Genomic DNA, 14,626 nt, shown 5'->3' with positions numbered 1-14,626 from the left:
TCATGAGGAGAACTGTAGTTTTGTAACTGAAATGACAAGTAAAGATCAAAATAAGTTCCTACAAAATGCGAGAGCATGTGTCAGTTAAAGAAGAATTTGTGGGACTTTTTGATTTTAAGTACAGAAGATTTTCAGAATTCTTTAGTAAAAGACTTGTCTCCATGCAGCCTAACACAAGCACATGAATAGATGGAAAGGGAGCGAGCGATTAAGCCTCGACTCAGGGCAGTGGGAAGCTTTGAACCCTGAGTTGTGCTTATTAGTTCCAAAGGGAAATTCATGGATTTTGACAGTTGATTTCCGTTATGTTCTTCAGAGTTCTGTTGTGCAGTTTCAGTAGTTTTGTTGTGTATGTTTGTTTTTTTCTTAAGGATATGTTGGTTTGTCTTGTTATGTAGTAGGGAGTAGAAGGTGTATCTGAAAATGAAAAAAGGTTCAGTAAGTTCTGAGTGCATTATTTAGGAAGATAAAGTCAGAAGCAACAGTGGGAAGAATTGAGAGTGATCGCCTCTGAAGCGGGGCTGCGGAGGCTGCACAGGAGACTGCCGCCCTGCTAGGGCCTCAGCTGTGCATTACAGCTTTTAAGAGAGACAGGGAGTTGAGCAGAAACCTTGGTCTTTCCTCCTCTTCGCTATTTGCACAAGAGTGAGCCTGTTTACTTAGATCAACTGCGTTCTACAAGTCAGCTGGTCATAGTTTAATATGCTCTGAAAACTCTGGGGTAAATAATTCACCCTTGAGGTCTGTCCTGAAACTCTAGTCTAGAATATGGATTCAGTTTAATGGAATGAACTGTACAGAGACTATAAACACTAATTATTTATCTCTGTTCATCTTACATTCAGCAGTTTCTTGTCTTTCTGTTTAGGCATGCATGTGCACATGTGTGTAAAATAAACGCTTTACATTTAGTGGAAAGGGAAATGTTTCTTAGGACAAGAGTGCAGCAGGTCCGAGGGAAGACCTTTACTCTGTAAGTTCCTTTACTCTGAATGTGTTCTGCTGCCTTCAGCTCCTCTTCAGGACTGATTTTGTTTCTTTTCATCACTCTTCCGTGACCTGTCACAAGAAAAGAAACATTATTATTGGTCTGCTTTTTCTGTGTTTCTTTCTCCAGCTTTGTCTGGCTCCTCTTGTCTCCTCCCTTATCCTCTGTCTGTCTCCTTCTGTCTCCTCCCATCTCTGTGCTTAGTGTCTGCTGAGTAGGGAGTTAAGGTAAGAAGAGACTGATTGTAAGTTGTGTAGATAGTCTGTAACCTTACAGCCCTGGTGGATGTGAATCCATAGCTTTTTAGCTTCAGAATGAAGGCATTAACTATTTCATAGGGTATAGCTAAGAAGCAGTCAGTACAACTGATTTTTACTATTTAGACATGATGTTCTAAGGCACCCTGGCTAGACAGCGTCATCTACCTGTTCTTCTGCAGAATACCCATTAGCTCTGTTTCTCACTTTCCCATGGCTGGTAACAGTCCAAGTGTGCATAAGCTGTTGATGAAGATACTGATATTGATAATATTTCGTAAGTTTTTCCAACTTCATTTCTTTTTACTAAAATATTTATTTAAAATTAAGTTGCAAAAAAAAAAAAAACAGGTTTCATGGTTCTTTGTCCTAATAAACATTGAGCTCGACGGGAGCTTTTACCTTCTTTGTTGAGATGTGGTTCTTTAATCATCATCCTGCATGCCCGTGGAGCGCAGCCACGAATACTCCCAGAGCCAGCCTTCTAGCCACCTAATGGTTTTCTCTAATTCATCACCAGTTCCAGGCTTGATGCTTGCTGTGATGAATTGGAGCCTGCCTAGTGGAAATATTGATTTGATTAAAGTTTTAATTGAAATATTATAATTAATTCATTTCAATAGAGAAGCTAAGTCTGGAATTCTTATGTTTTTTCTTGAACTTTTATAAACACAGATAGCTTCTGGATATTTGTGACTATTTAAAATTCATTTTATAAACTGTTGAGTTTTACAAAATTAGTCATTAATTTATTTTACATTATCAGGCAATTAGAGCTTTTTGGTTTTAAACTTAATTTTGCTATAGTTATTAGTTCCAGATTCAAAACAAAACAAAAAGCCAAATAACTTTCTGTTTGTGCATATCAGCAAGCAGTAGATACTAATAAATATTTTTGAGTAGATGATTTTCTTCCTCTTTGCAAAATTGTTTTGCTAGGCTACAATTTTTATTCTTAAGCCCCCCTAAAAGTGATAAGATCGTGGGCCATGACTTCATCTGAGTCTTAGAGTTGGGTTTTATGTGCCACTCAACAGTTAACTTTTGTCACCACAGGGATTTCCATTTTCTTGAAATTTACTGCAAAGATGACTCTGGTGACAAAAGGAGCTGAGCAGTTGAGTAGGTTAAGTTAGGAAGGGACAGAGCAATCGATGAGAGGGTTCAGTGAGTGCACAGAGAGGGTTAGAACAGGAAAGAAGTTTCTGAACTCTGTCATGGGGGTTCACATTTATGCTGACTCATCATTTCCTTAGGGTGTCGGCTTTGGATGCAAGCTGTCTGACTAATGGAGTTCTGGCATGGGCTTTAGTGTATGGAATTTTCTGTGTAGTTTGAGAGGGTAGGGGGGAACTGAGTTGATGCAAACCTATTTGAACCTCTAGAGTATTAATCAAAATGGTCTGGGGACTCCTACATGGTGCCTACATTGATCCCCTGACCTCAGTTCATTGATTAGAAAAGGCAGTGGGCATGATATGAGTAGAATGTATGCTTTGGGGCTGCTGTTCATTAGATATGGTGTCACGGAACGCAAGATTTTCCTTAGCCTATTCCCCTTACTGTGAAATGAACTTATATCTGTCTGTACCTTGAAATGTGGGTAATGATTAAAAGCAGTTTTGTGTGTGTGTGTGTGTGTGTGTGTGTGTGTGCGTGTGTGTGCGTGCGTGTGTTTGCGCGTGCACGTGTGCGCATGCACGTGTTCCTTTCCATAGAAACTGTGTGCTTCGTTTATTGAGACAGGATCTCTCAGAGAGACCTGGTCCCTGGATTAGGCTGGACTGGCTGCTGTTGAGCCTCCTGTCTTGTTTTCTTGGGGGCTGGTTATACACACACAGCACCATGCCTGACTTTTTACATGGGTGCTGGGGATGGAACGCGGGTCCTCATGCTTGCATGGTAAGCAGTTAACTGATTAAGCTGTTTCCCCAGACTCCAGTCTATAAAATAACCTGAAAGCACCATCCAGACTGTGCTAAATGAGTAATCTTGCTGAAGATAAAGTGGAAACCTCAGTCCTGGGTCATCTTTATTGGTTTATTACTAGGAAGGAGGAGCAGACAGTGTGTTTCATTGCTCTCTAGTAGTAATCTAGAAGAAAGCAGCCTTGTTTATAGTTTGCAAAGGTAATTTACATGAAGTAGCAGGGTTACTTCCCCTCTGGATCTCTGTCTCTCACGAGTCTGGCCCTCCGCAGTTTCTCCGGAGTGGACAGGGTGTGACTGGACTCTCACCCGTGCAGCCTTGGGGCAGTGGTCCCACAGTCCCACCCTGTGCCAGGTGTCTGTGTATCACTTGGGACTTGCTTTTTGCACAAATTCTTGGGTAGTTCCAGAGATTTTGAATTTAGTAAGTCCTCCAGGTGACTCTGATGTGAGTTTAAGTTTGAAAACTACTGGTTTAGAAATCAGCCATCCAGTTGTTGGTAATGCCTCCCACCCAGCATAGAGTTTGGCCTGTATTTTACATGACAGGCCTACAGCAGGGACTCATTCATTCAGTTTTGCCGTGGTTAAGAATCACTGCACTGTTGGCTTTTCTTTCTTCCTGAAAGTGCTGTTGGTCTAAGGGAGAATTTAACACTTCTGTATCTGCTGGAGTATATTCAAGAAGCATTGTTTTAGATGGTGGTTCCTAAATTTAGTTCACTGGGCACCAGCATTTCCTAAGAGAAACTTTTCCTCGATGCCACTCATTCAGAATTTTCCGGAATGGATCTGAGGGATTCTTCCCTTTTCTGAATGACTGAGGTAATGAATCCTTGTCCATTTGGGACTCTGTGTGTGAGGTTGGCTTTTGTTACCTGTCATGTGCTCAGTGTGGTGACTTATTTTTTTCATTTATTCATGAGCATTCTTTGGTTGTTTGTGGAGCAGATACTTTGTTTTTCAGTGCTTGGTACTGAACCCAGGGTCTTTGACATGCTAGTTTAGTGCTCTCACTTGACCATATGCCCAGTCCGTCTCAGACACTTTTATACATGCAAGAAATACAAAGACTGTCCCTCAATTCAAGGGGCTTAGAGGGCACCAGAGGATGATAGATCTGCAGATTAATCCATATAACTGAGAGACATGGGCATCATCCTGAATTCCTTTGTTCCATTAATCGTCCCATTTATTCTACGTAAATATATCTCCAATCCATCATTTTTTCATCATTTCTGTCCCCAAATGAGCCCTGCACAGTTTAGTTTAGTGTCAGCCGGGGCCACAAGAGATAATCTGACCCTGCTGGATTCTGGTGTCAACCTCCCCTTTCCCTGTTCTAGGCTTCTTTCTTTGCTCCTGTCACCACTGCCAGGCTGCTGCTGGTCCAGGAAGAGCCGCCCTTCCTTCTGCTTTCTGCCTGATTAATTCTTGGCCTTCAGATCCAAGCTCATTGTTACTTCCTCTGGTGGTGATTCCTACATAATGCCACGTTGTTGGGTTGGGAGCTGCGTGCCAGTGTTGCCGCCATGTGTCTTTTGATGCTTTTACCTCCCTTATTTACTGTTCTCATTGCTGGAGAACCTGACCTCCTGTGAGTCCTAAACGCATGCCCAACCTCTGAACCTCCTCGTTCTACTTTGGCAAAAAGAAAAGCGGAGACAGTCTGTCAGTCTACTCCATTGACCTATGAGCCACAGGAAAGCTGAGCCATGCTCTTTTGGCCTAGGTAGGACCTATATGGTGCTATGTAGTAGGACCTATAAATTGTTGATAAATAATAAATGAATATGAAAGAAGTGTGCTATTTTCTGCTCTTTATGCTAGAGACTTTTAGAGACTACGTGGCCATTTTTAGCAATACAGAGGAGGTTACGGTGGTGCCACTTATTCAAAATTGTGAAAACACATCTACAACTAATGGATGTAGAGCACACTGAATTGGCCGAAACAGGTCCCTGCCTTTTTCTTGTGGCAGCAAAGAGTCCTAGAGAACTGATGGCCAACCCAGACTGTCTTTGTCAGGGAAAGGATGAGCCTTTTTACATTAAAGGTTTTGCTAAATTCATCTGTTGCCTAAGGTGTTACTCTAGATATTTTAGATTACATTTCAGTGAAACAAAGTAGCTCCTGCTTAATTCCTGAAACAGTTTTGATCTTCTACTTAGTACTGCTTTATATTGCTTTGTCGAAGAACTGAGGAGTCAGAAGACAAAAAGTAACTTGTAATATGATCTACAATTTAAATGAAAAATGTTCTACAGTTCTGTCATCTTTTAATCACTGGAGTCTTATTCAGTATTTACTTCCCATCAGAGAGCTTAAATAGTCAGTGATTTTATCAGCCAAGAGACAAAAAGGCACCAAATAGCATATATGCTGCACTAAAACAAGCATTTCACTTGAAAACAATATGCCTTATCTGCCCAGTTAATGGTGTCTGTGGGCTGACTCCTACCAGAAAAGAACAGCCCTGTTCTGATGTGGTGAGTCCAGTTGAAGACTGCAAGGGAAGAGCAGGCTGTTGTGTCATTGTACAATGAGGAAACCTGAAGACACACACACTTGGCCTCTCATAACTCTGGTGGAGCTTGAATGGAGTGAGTGTGGCCATTCTCGAAGTGTACAGACTAGAACATCCACCATGGCTGCTATTACAAGTATTTCTGGTATTGCAGAGGAATTAAGGGAAGTGATATAAGCATTTCTTCTGTTATTAAAAATCCATTTGCAATTTGAAAGTAAATTATAGTCTGTTGGCATACTCCTAGTTTGTTTTTTCAGTTTACTTAGCTTGTGAGATTTTTGATACATTTTAGTATACCAAAAGTAATTTTTATATTATAGTATTTGTGTGTGTAACTTTCCTGGCTCCTGTTTCTTTTGAGGTTGAGAAAACCGAAACTTCAGAAGTAGGGTACAACACAGCACACCTGTCAAAAGCAGGAGGATCAGCAGTCTGATGCTACCTTCAGTGCATAGCCAGCCACCCTGGGCTACATGAGACTTTGTCTCAAAAAACTGACAGGAAATAAAAAAGTAGAAGAGAAAAGAGAATAGAAGCTGCATGTTTAGCAATGTTCTCACAGTTGGTCACTGTCCCATTTGCTGCTCTGGACTGTATAGTCTTCCCTTTATCTTCACCCGAGTGTTGCTCATGTATGCTTCTGAGATATTTTTGTGGTGGGAGCTTGCTTGTTTTGCTGTTTTACTTTGGGATTTTAGTTTTTTTTAAATTTGTAGGAACTTGTGTGTGTGTGTGTGTGTGTGTGTGTGTGTGTGTGTAGTGTTACAAGACAGGGTTTCTTTGTGTAGCCTTGGCTGTCCTGGACTCACTTACAGCTCAGGCTGGCCTCGAACTTACGGAGATCTGCCTGCCTCTGACTCCTGAGTACTGGGATTACAGGTGTGCGTCACCACACCTGACATTTTGGGAACTTTTAACATGTATTTTGTTTGAGTTTTTGTTTTTAATAAACTCACACAAATACTTGATCAATGTTACTGAAGTTATAGTGGCTGTGACTAGGAAGCCTTAAGAGCCCATGTAGTTGCAGACTGAGCACATCTGAATGGCCTTCTTTAAAGTCTCTCAGCCGCCTCACACTTGAAACATGTTTGGATCTCTCTACACACATGTCCCTGTTTCAGGCATTTTCATTTTCAGGAGGCTTGCTCTTGCTCTCCTGCAGCATCACCTTAACTGGCTCGCAACAGCAGTGACAGAAATTGTCTTCCGGAAGCTGTTGCTCTTTCTTATCCTTGGAAACTTGTAATATAAGAAGCCAGTTGTTACCATTTATATAAAGAAGATTTAGCTTAGCCAGTCTACTGAAATAAAGCCCAAGTCCACACAGAGACCAGAGAGCTGCGTGAGCACCTGGACTATGTCAGTGGACCACTGAGGATCCGATGGGTGAGGCCACTGGCTGACGAGTGGCAGCTGGGGACACATCTTTGTGTATTGAACAAGTCTCAGCAACGTCATTATGTAAACTTGTCTATAATTTCACAAAGCACTTGCTGGTAGAAGCAAGTCCATGGCTTGGTGATGTGTTCCTTTCCTCGTGGCTGCTAGAAAGCTTAGCATCTTGAAGTTCCTCCCTGTCAAGTCCATATGACTTTATGGGATATATTGTTATTTATTATCTCATTCAGGGTTCCAACTTACTTTCTTATCTTTAATTTTCCTTAAACTCATTTTTGTCATACTAAATGCATATTTTAAAAACCATTATGAATGGTTGGAACATTTTGGATATATGCAAAGTCATCTGATTATTGTCTCCAATGATGTAAATCAATGTGTAACTTGTTTTTAGAAACAAACTGTACAATTAGAAGTTTACTTTTGCTTATATAAACATCGTTAAGATTCAGAAAATTTGATCTTGGTACAATTCACTGTCTAGGAACAAGTATGCAAAAACAAGAAAACTACCATTAGCATTTCTGAGAAGGTCTGTGGCTTGTACCCTCAATTTATTTTGAAAAGACACATTTTCAAAAGTAAAATCCTCTCCCTAACTATTCTGTAGCACTTAGTAATCAGATAAATGAGCTGTTTGTTCAGTATCTCTCTGCTACCCACACAGGAGATTATCCATAGCAACAATCCTTTTCAAAACTTAATAGAACCAGCACTGTGTTTATTAGGGAAATAATACCACCAGGTTAAACAAACCGTGACTGTTGGTTCTGTGTGTTTACTCTCATTCAGAAGGACAGCCCAGCCTTCAGTGTGCTCCATGTTGTACATCATTAGGAAAGCTGAATTACGAGATGATTCCTAGGATTCTGAATGTGCCATTTTAATAGTGTGTTTAGAGTAAATAAGAAGATGTTAAGCAGAGAAAGCTTTAGACAGCACAGGTACTTTTTTATGTATTGAAAATAGAGAAAATTTTTCTGAACAGAAATCAGAGCTGTATTATGGTAAATATTGTCATCCTCGGTTTATAAAAGAGAAGTAGAATATAAAATATTGGCTTGACTCTGGAAACAACATTGATGGGGAATCTCAAAGAAAGGCTATGCCTGAAAAGAGAGTTTCAGAATTTATGGGGATATTCACAAGAAAAGAGATTCATTTTAAAGAATTTAAATTGCTGTTGAAATGTAAATTAAACCCAAGTGCTTTTCATATTACTTGTTAAGAAATGAAATAGAATTTAAAAATCACAAATTGTTAGGAGTTTGTCTGATTCAGTATTCTTATTTTCCAGACATGATTGCTTTTAGAAATACCTATGAAAGAAAGCATACTGCTTCTCATCCCAAGTGCCGTGCAGAGTTTTAACAATTTTTTTCTAACCAAAAAGTTTTTAAGCTTCCATTTTATAAGCTATCAAAATAAAAACACAATATTTTTTTTTAACTTGGTAGATTTGTAATTCTACTTTGTTCTTTGATCTAATAGTGTAAGACCTGGGGTCTCACAGCTAAGGAGTTCAAGATTGCTACCTTCCCAGAAACTCCCCCAGACCAAGACTCGTTGCAAAAGCAAGAGGTTTATTAACCATTGAACAATGGGGTCACCCCTGCCGGTCAGCAAAGAGTGGCACCGGGAGCCTTTAGGTTTTTAAAAGAAAAATTGCGGGAGATTTGAAGTTGCAGTTTTGGCAATTTAGGATTGGATGAGGAAGCTATAAAGTAAGATAATTGGTTAGTCTTAGGTGCTCAAGCTTGGCCAGTCCTGCCAAGTGTGGATGCAGCTGCAATTTAAAGTGGGGGTAGTTAGCTCATCCTTGAAGATTAGGGCTGCGGACTTTTGGCTGCAGGTCAAAAGCTACTCAGAAGAAGTCTGGGTTCATTGCTAAGAAATGCTATCTCAAAGACAGGAGTTTTTCTTTTTGCTGAGTGAAGGTCATTGCTTGCTTGCCTTTTTTTTTTTTTTCTTCTATCTGTCCTCGAAGATAGGGTCACATTTTTCCATTCTCTGGAAAGGTACTAAGAGGCTTTAGGTTAACCTGAACCTAAAACTCAAAACTATAGGCTTTAGAAGACATACAGGTTACAAAGTTAGCCTAACCCTTTCAATAGAATGGAGTACATGTTTTCTGCATTAGCTATCTTATGTAAATCAGTAGTGGGGCCTGCACTTATGAATTAGTGGAGCCTGTTGTAATAAAATCTTGTTTATGACGTATATATACTTGTTGATAGAAGTGTTTTAGCACTCACATTTTCTTTTTATCATCACAGATTCTGGAATTTTTCAAAGCCTGATCCACTTCTGGAAACAGTGGAACATCATACAGAGTTTACTTGTGGCTTAGATCTAAGTCTCCAGAACCCCACTGAGGTAATTGGTACAATTTCATGGTTTTTCTATCTGTATAGTTAACATCTAGCTCTCCACGGGGAATGGGTGGCCCTTAGGGTGTTCTCACTCAGTTAACACGACCTTCTTCACATGTAAATGAATGCTAAAAGGCCAAGGAATAGAGTGTGAAGAAAAGTGACTCAAAGCTTTCCTCTTAAAAGTTTGCCAAGCCATTTTGAGGTGCTTTGTCATAGTTTGTTATAAGACACTCTATCTTGTTTGTCATTGAGGGTCTTAGGTAATGAAATGCAGGGAAGGAAGGTTTGAATTCTCTAATAGGAGAAGGAACCTTTCCTCAAGATGTCATGTGTATAGTACTAAATTAGATTTCTTTGGCCTCTCCCTGAGGCAGAGGAAAGGGGAAGATGAAAGGGGGTATTCTTTTTTTTTTAAATTATACTTTATTTACTTTGTATCCCCCCTCTAGTTCCTTCCCTCCTCCCCTCCCAATGCCTCCTTCCACCCCCTTCTCCACACACTCCCCTCCCCAAGTGCACTGGTAGGGGAGGGTTTCTTTTTCTTCCTTCTGATCATAGTCTGTTAGGTCTCATCAGGAGTGGCTGCATTGTCTTCCTCTGTGGCCTGGTAAGGCTGCTCCCCGCTAAGGGGAGGTGATCAAAGAGCAGGCCAATCAGTTCTTGTCAGAAGCAGTCCCTGTTCCCATTACTATGGAACCCACTTGGACACTGAACTGCCATGGGCTACATCTGTGCAGGGGTTCTAGGTTATCTCCATGCATGGTACCTGGTTGGAGTGTGCTCAAGTTTTTTGGTTCTGCTGCTCTCCTTGTGGACCTCCTGTCCTCTCCAGCTCTTACTATTATTTCTACTACTTTCATAAGATTTCCTGCATTCTGCCCAAAGTTTGGCCATGAGTCTCAACATCTGCTTTGATAGTCTGCAGGGTAGAGCCTTTCAGAGGCCCTCTGTGGGAGGCTCCTAACTTGTTTCCTGTTTTCTTCTTCTTCTAGTGTCTATCCTCTTTGCCTTTCAGAGTGGGGATTGAGCATTTTAGCCAGAATCCTCACTCTTGATTAGTTTCTTTAGGTGTACAGATTTTAGTAGGTTTATCCTATATTATATGTCTATATGAGTGAGTATATACCGTGTTTGTCTTTCTGCTTCTGGGATAGCTCGCTCAGGATGATCCTTTCCAGATCCCACCATTTACCTGCAAATTTCATGATTTCCTTGTTTTTCATTGCTGAGTAATATTCCATGTGTAGATGTACCACAATTTCTGTATCCATTCTTCAGTTGAGGGGCATCTGGGTTGTTTCCAGCTTCTGGCTATTACAAATAAAGCTACTACAAACATGGTCGAGCAAATGTCCTTATTGTGTACTTGAGCCTCTTTTGGATATATGCCTAGGAGTGGTATGGCAGGATCTTGAGGAAGCTCTATTCCTAGTTGTCTGAGAAAGCACCACATTGATTTCCAGAGTGGTTATACCAGTTGACATTCCCACCAGCAGTGGAGGAGGGTTCCCCTTTCTCCACAACCTCTCCAGCATGTGTTGTCACTTGAGTTTTTGATCTTGGTCATTCTGATGGCTGTAAGGTGAAATCTCAGGGTCGTTTTGATTTGTATTTCCCTAATGGCTAGTGACGTTGAGCATTTCTTTTAAGTGTTTCTCTGCCATTCGATATTCCTCTGCAGAGAATTCTCTGTTTAGCTCTGTTCCCCATTTTTTAATTGGATTACTCGATTTGTTGCTCTTTAACTTCTTTAGCTCTTTATATATTCTGGATATTAGCCCTCTCTCAGATAGAGGGTTGGTGAAGATCCTTTCCCAATCTGTTGGCTGTCGTTTTGTTTTGAGGACAGTGTCCTTTGCTTTTCAGTTTCATGAGGTCCCATTTATTGATTGTTGCTCTTAGAGCCTGTGCTGTTGAAAGGGGGTATTCTATCCCCAGAGCTTGGCAGGAGTCTGAGCCTGTGAGTCCTTGTCTCAGCACTACACACTGAGATCCAGATTGTTTCTCTCTGGACTGCCTCCCTCATCTCCACACTCCAGACCCAATTGGAGGCTTCAGATGGAGAACAAAGCAGAAGAACATTTCTGTTTTAGTCCATGAACTTTGTAATTTTCCTCTTCTCTCCTCTTGAGAACTTGAAATATTTTTTCTGAGTTCATTAAAAGCTTGTTTTAGTGCCATAAATTGTAAGGTCAGGTCAGAAACACCATCATATGTTGAGTAATAAGGTGTTTGATAACACAGGCTGTGAAAATATAAAAACACTAATATGTGGGGATTTCAGGCTGATTAAATAGTTTTGCTTTTGTGCTAAATTTTAGAGGTTACAAAGAAAATCCCCCTTTTCACTACTGTATACACAACTTGAAGTAAGCACACAGCCTATTCTAAGTTTGAAATAGTCCCAATAAGCTTTTGAACATTCATATTACCACTAAAATAGTTGTTTTAAATTAGGTTAATAACCTATCAAAAAAGAAAATGAAATGGAATTGTCTTTAGTGTAAATATAGCTCCTTTTCTGAGAAACCTTTCTTATTGATGGTTTTAGAGAAGATACTTGTAGTTATTTGCTATCTAATTTTGAAAAGGCTATAATGTACCATTAAGACCTAGCAATACCAAATGTACACTGAGAATCCATTGATACCTAGTTTCGTTACCTGTCTTCTGTGAGACCCTGGCTATCAGAGGACTGTGACAGTGTCTGTAGCTCCTCTTTGTCCTGGGTATGGTGATGCCTCATACCAGCCTGAAAAATAGCCAGTGTTTCCTAGATCTCCTGTAGACCAGGTTATTAAAAATGACTGATCAGAGGTTTATTAATCAACCAGGACATACATCCTTAAACAATAAGAGATTTTATTGCAAGGCCATCTGTTTGTCTGGAGCCTGGCAATTGATAAGTGTTAGTAGCATTTGGTTAACCAAATTTCATTTATACTAAGGAATAAGTATACTCCTTGCTGTTAAGAGCAGCTAGGAGTAGAGAAGTAGGGATCATTAACTTGTAATCCATGATTCAGATGTGCCAGACATGAGACCCTGGAGATAGGAGTACTTCTTCTCATATGTTCCTTCAACATGTATTTTCATATGCCGAACCTTGTGGAAAGCAGTGATTGGAGAAATTTGAGGAGGCATAAAAACAAATGTCTCCTGCCACTGTAAAGAATTTAGTAAGTTAAATTAGACCATTGGGTAACTGTGATAGGTTCTGGGAAGGGTGTGTAATCAGAATAGAGATTTGATTTAAGAGATGCATGGGAACTGAAACTTATCTAAGATCTGGTTGAGTGAGCAGATGTTGAAGATACAAAAAGAAAATAAGTCAACTAGCAATGATAACAGTTTGCACAGACCCTTGATAAGGGAGTAGTTAGCACAAAAGCATGAAAGAATGGATATCTTTCTGACTTAAAATATTTGTTTTAAATACTAGAATTAAAATTTGGGCTGGAGAGATGGTTCAGTGGTTAAGAGCACTGTCTGCTCTTCCAAAGGACCCAGGTTCAATTCCCAGCACCCACATGGCAGCTCACAACTGTCTGTAACTTCAGAGATCTGACATCTTTACACTAATGCACATAAAATAAAAGTAAATAAATTATAAAAAAATTCATATGGATTTACTTGTCATATTTTAAAAACACTGAATATGAGACAATTTACAGAATTTTACATTTTTTCCTGTTAATATGTATTCAGATTGTCTAAACAAAATACCACAGGCTAGGTCCTTTATTATTGGTAGACCAGAAGTCCCAGCTAAAGGTCCAACAGGGTCAGTTTCTGGTGAAGGTTTTCTTCCTTGTTTGGTGGCCACCTTGTAAACAGCAAGAAAGGCATTGTGGCATTGTGTCTAGAGCCTACAGAATGAGATGGAGAGTGAGGCTGGATTGTACAGTGCTTATAGACCATGCTGTGTTTAATACCTAGAATAACTATATTATAAAAACATTGAAGGTTTGAAGGCATAAAATGATAGAAATGGGTAAAATCTGATTTGCCTTTGAAAGACAATTCTGGTAGCTATAGGCTATTAGATTGTAGGTAAAAGTGAAAAAGCTAGAAAGCCAGCTTGAGATCTCTTGAAATAACCTAGAAGAAAGGATATTGGTGAGTTAGAATCCTGGAGATGGAAAGATTCCTAATGTATTAGATTGAACTATATTATGTATGCTGGGACTTTCATATGGTTCTGTCTAAAACTTTGAAGATAGGAACCATAGCAATCACTAATGAAAATGGCCAGAAGGGTCAAGTTTTCCTCCTACTCTTCCGAATTGGCCCTTGGAGGGCAAGGAAGGCAGTGATCTGATCTAGCGAGCTAGGGGAAGAGGAGGCAGCTTGAAAGAGAAGCAGTTAAGTGTTATGCTTGAGAGGCTGGGGGATGACCTACTGCAGAAAGCATTTTCCATCCAAGAATGAGGGCCGAGTTCAGATTCCCAGAACCCAAGGACACCCAGAAGTGTACTGTGTGTCTGTAATCCCAGTCCTCTGACAGCAAGCTGGGAGTCAGAAACAGAGGAGTCTACAGAAATTCTCTGGTCAGCTAGCCTGGCCCATGCAACAGTGAGAAGGAGACCCTGTCTCAACTGAAGTGGAAAGTAAGGAGCAATACTTGAATTTATCCTCTGACTCTCATGTGTGCATACAATTGTACATCCACATATATGTCCATGTGTTTGTGAACACACATACACATTTTTAAAAAGAATAATGGTTGAGATATCTATCATTTTATGTATCTAAATGGGATATCTGGTAAACAGAATATGGCTTGTGCATAGGAAACAATTTGTAAAGAAAAGTAAGATATGTAGAATAATAGAATTTGGATATGAGGAATTAGAAAGATTGTAAGAGATACTCTTCTGATTGTATTTAAAGCTATATTTTCTGAGGGTAATTGTGACAGTTTAACATAAATGTATAAACTCTATAGGAACGTTTAAGAAATGTAGAGAAAGGGGGCTAGTTGATCAACAGTTTTAAGGGAAGATGAAATTGCGAAAAAAAAAGTTATCTCACTATTGTAGCCAATATCTTAATAAGAGACTGAAAGAAGTTCCTCTCTAACCAGGCACGTGGCAGAGGATGCCACCTTACAGTGTCTCTTTAGAATGCTTTTGGAAGTCTCAGCC

General features: G+C 39.9%; 1 protein-coding gene across 1 annotated transcript in view; it reads left to right on the top strand.

Annotated features, from left to right (window-relative positions):
* Positions 1 to 14,626, top strand: part of Pex7 (peroxisomal biogenesis factor 7) — a 63,231-nt gene that overhangs the window by 36,972 nt on the left and 11,633 nt on the right. Inside the window, exon 9 of the mRNA XM_021660835.2 lies at positions 9,381 to 9,480. Coding sequence (XP_021516510.1) covers positions 9,381 to 9,480 — 100 coding nt within the window. The remainder of the gene's footprint in view (positions 1 to 9,380; positions 9,481 to 14,626) is intronic.

The sequence above is a fragment of the Meriones unguiculatus genome, chromosome 20, assembly GCF_030254825.1.
Source record: "Meriones unguiculatus strain TT.TT164.6M chromosome 20, Bangor_MerUng_6.1, whole genome shotgun sequence".
Lineage (NCBI taxonomy): Eukaryota > Metazoa > Chordata > Mammalia > Rodentia > Muridae > Meriones > Meriones unguiculatus.
This window is presented reverse-complemented; position numbering and strand designations above follow the sequence as displayed.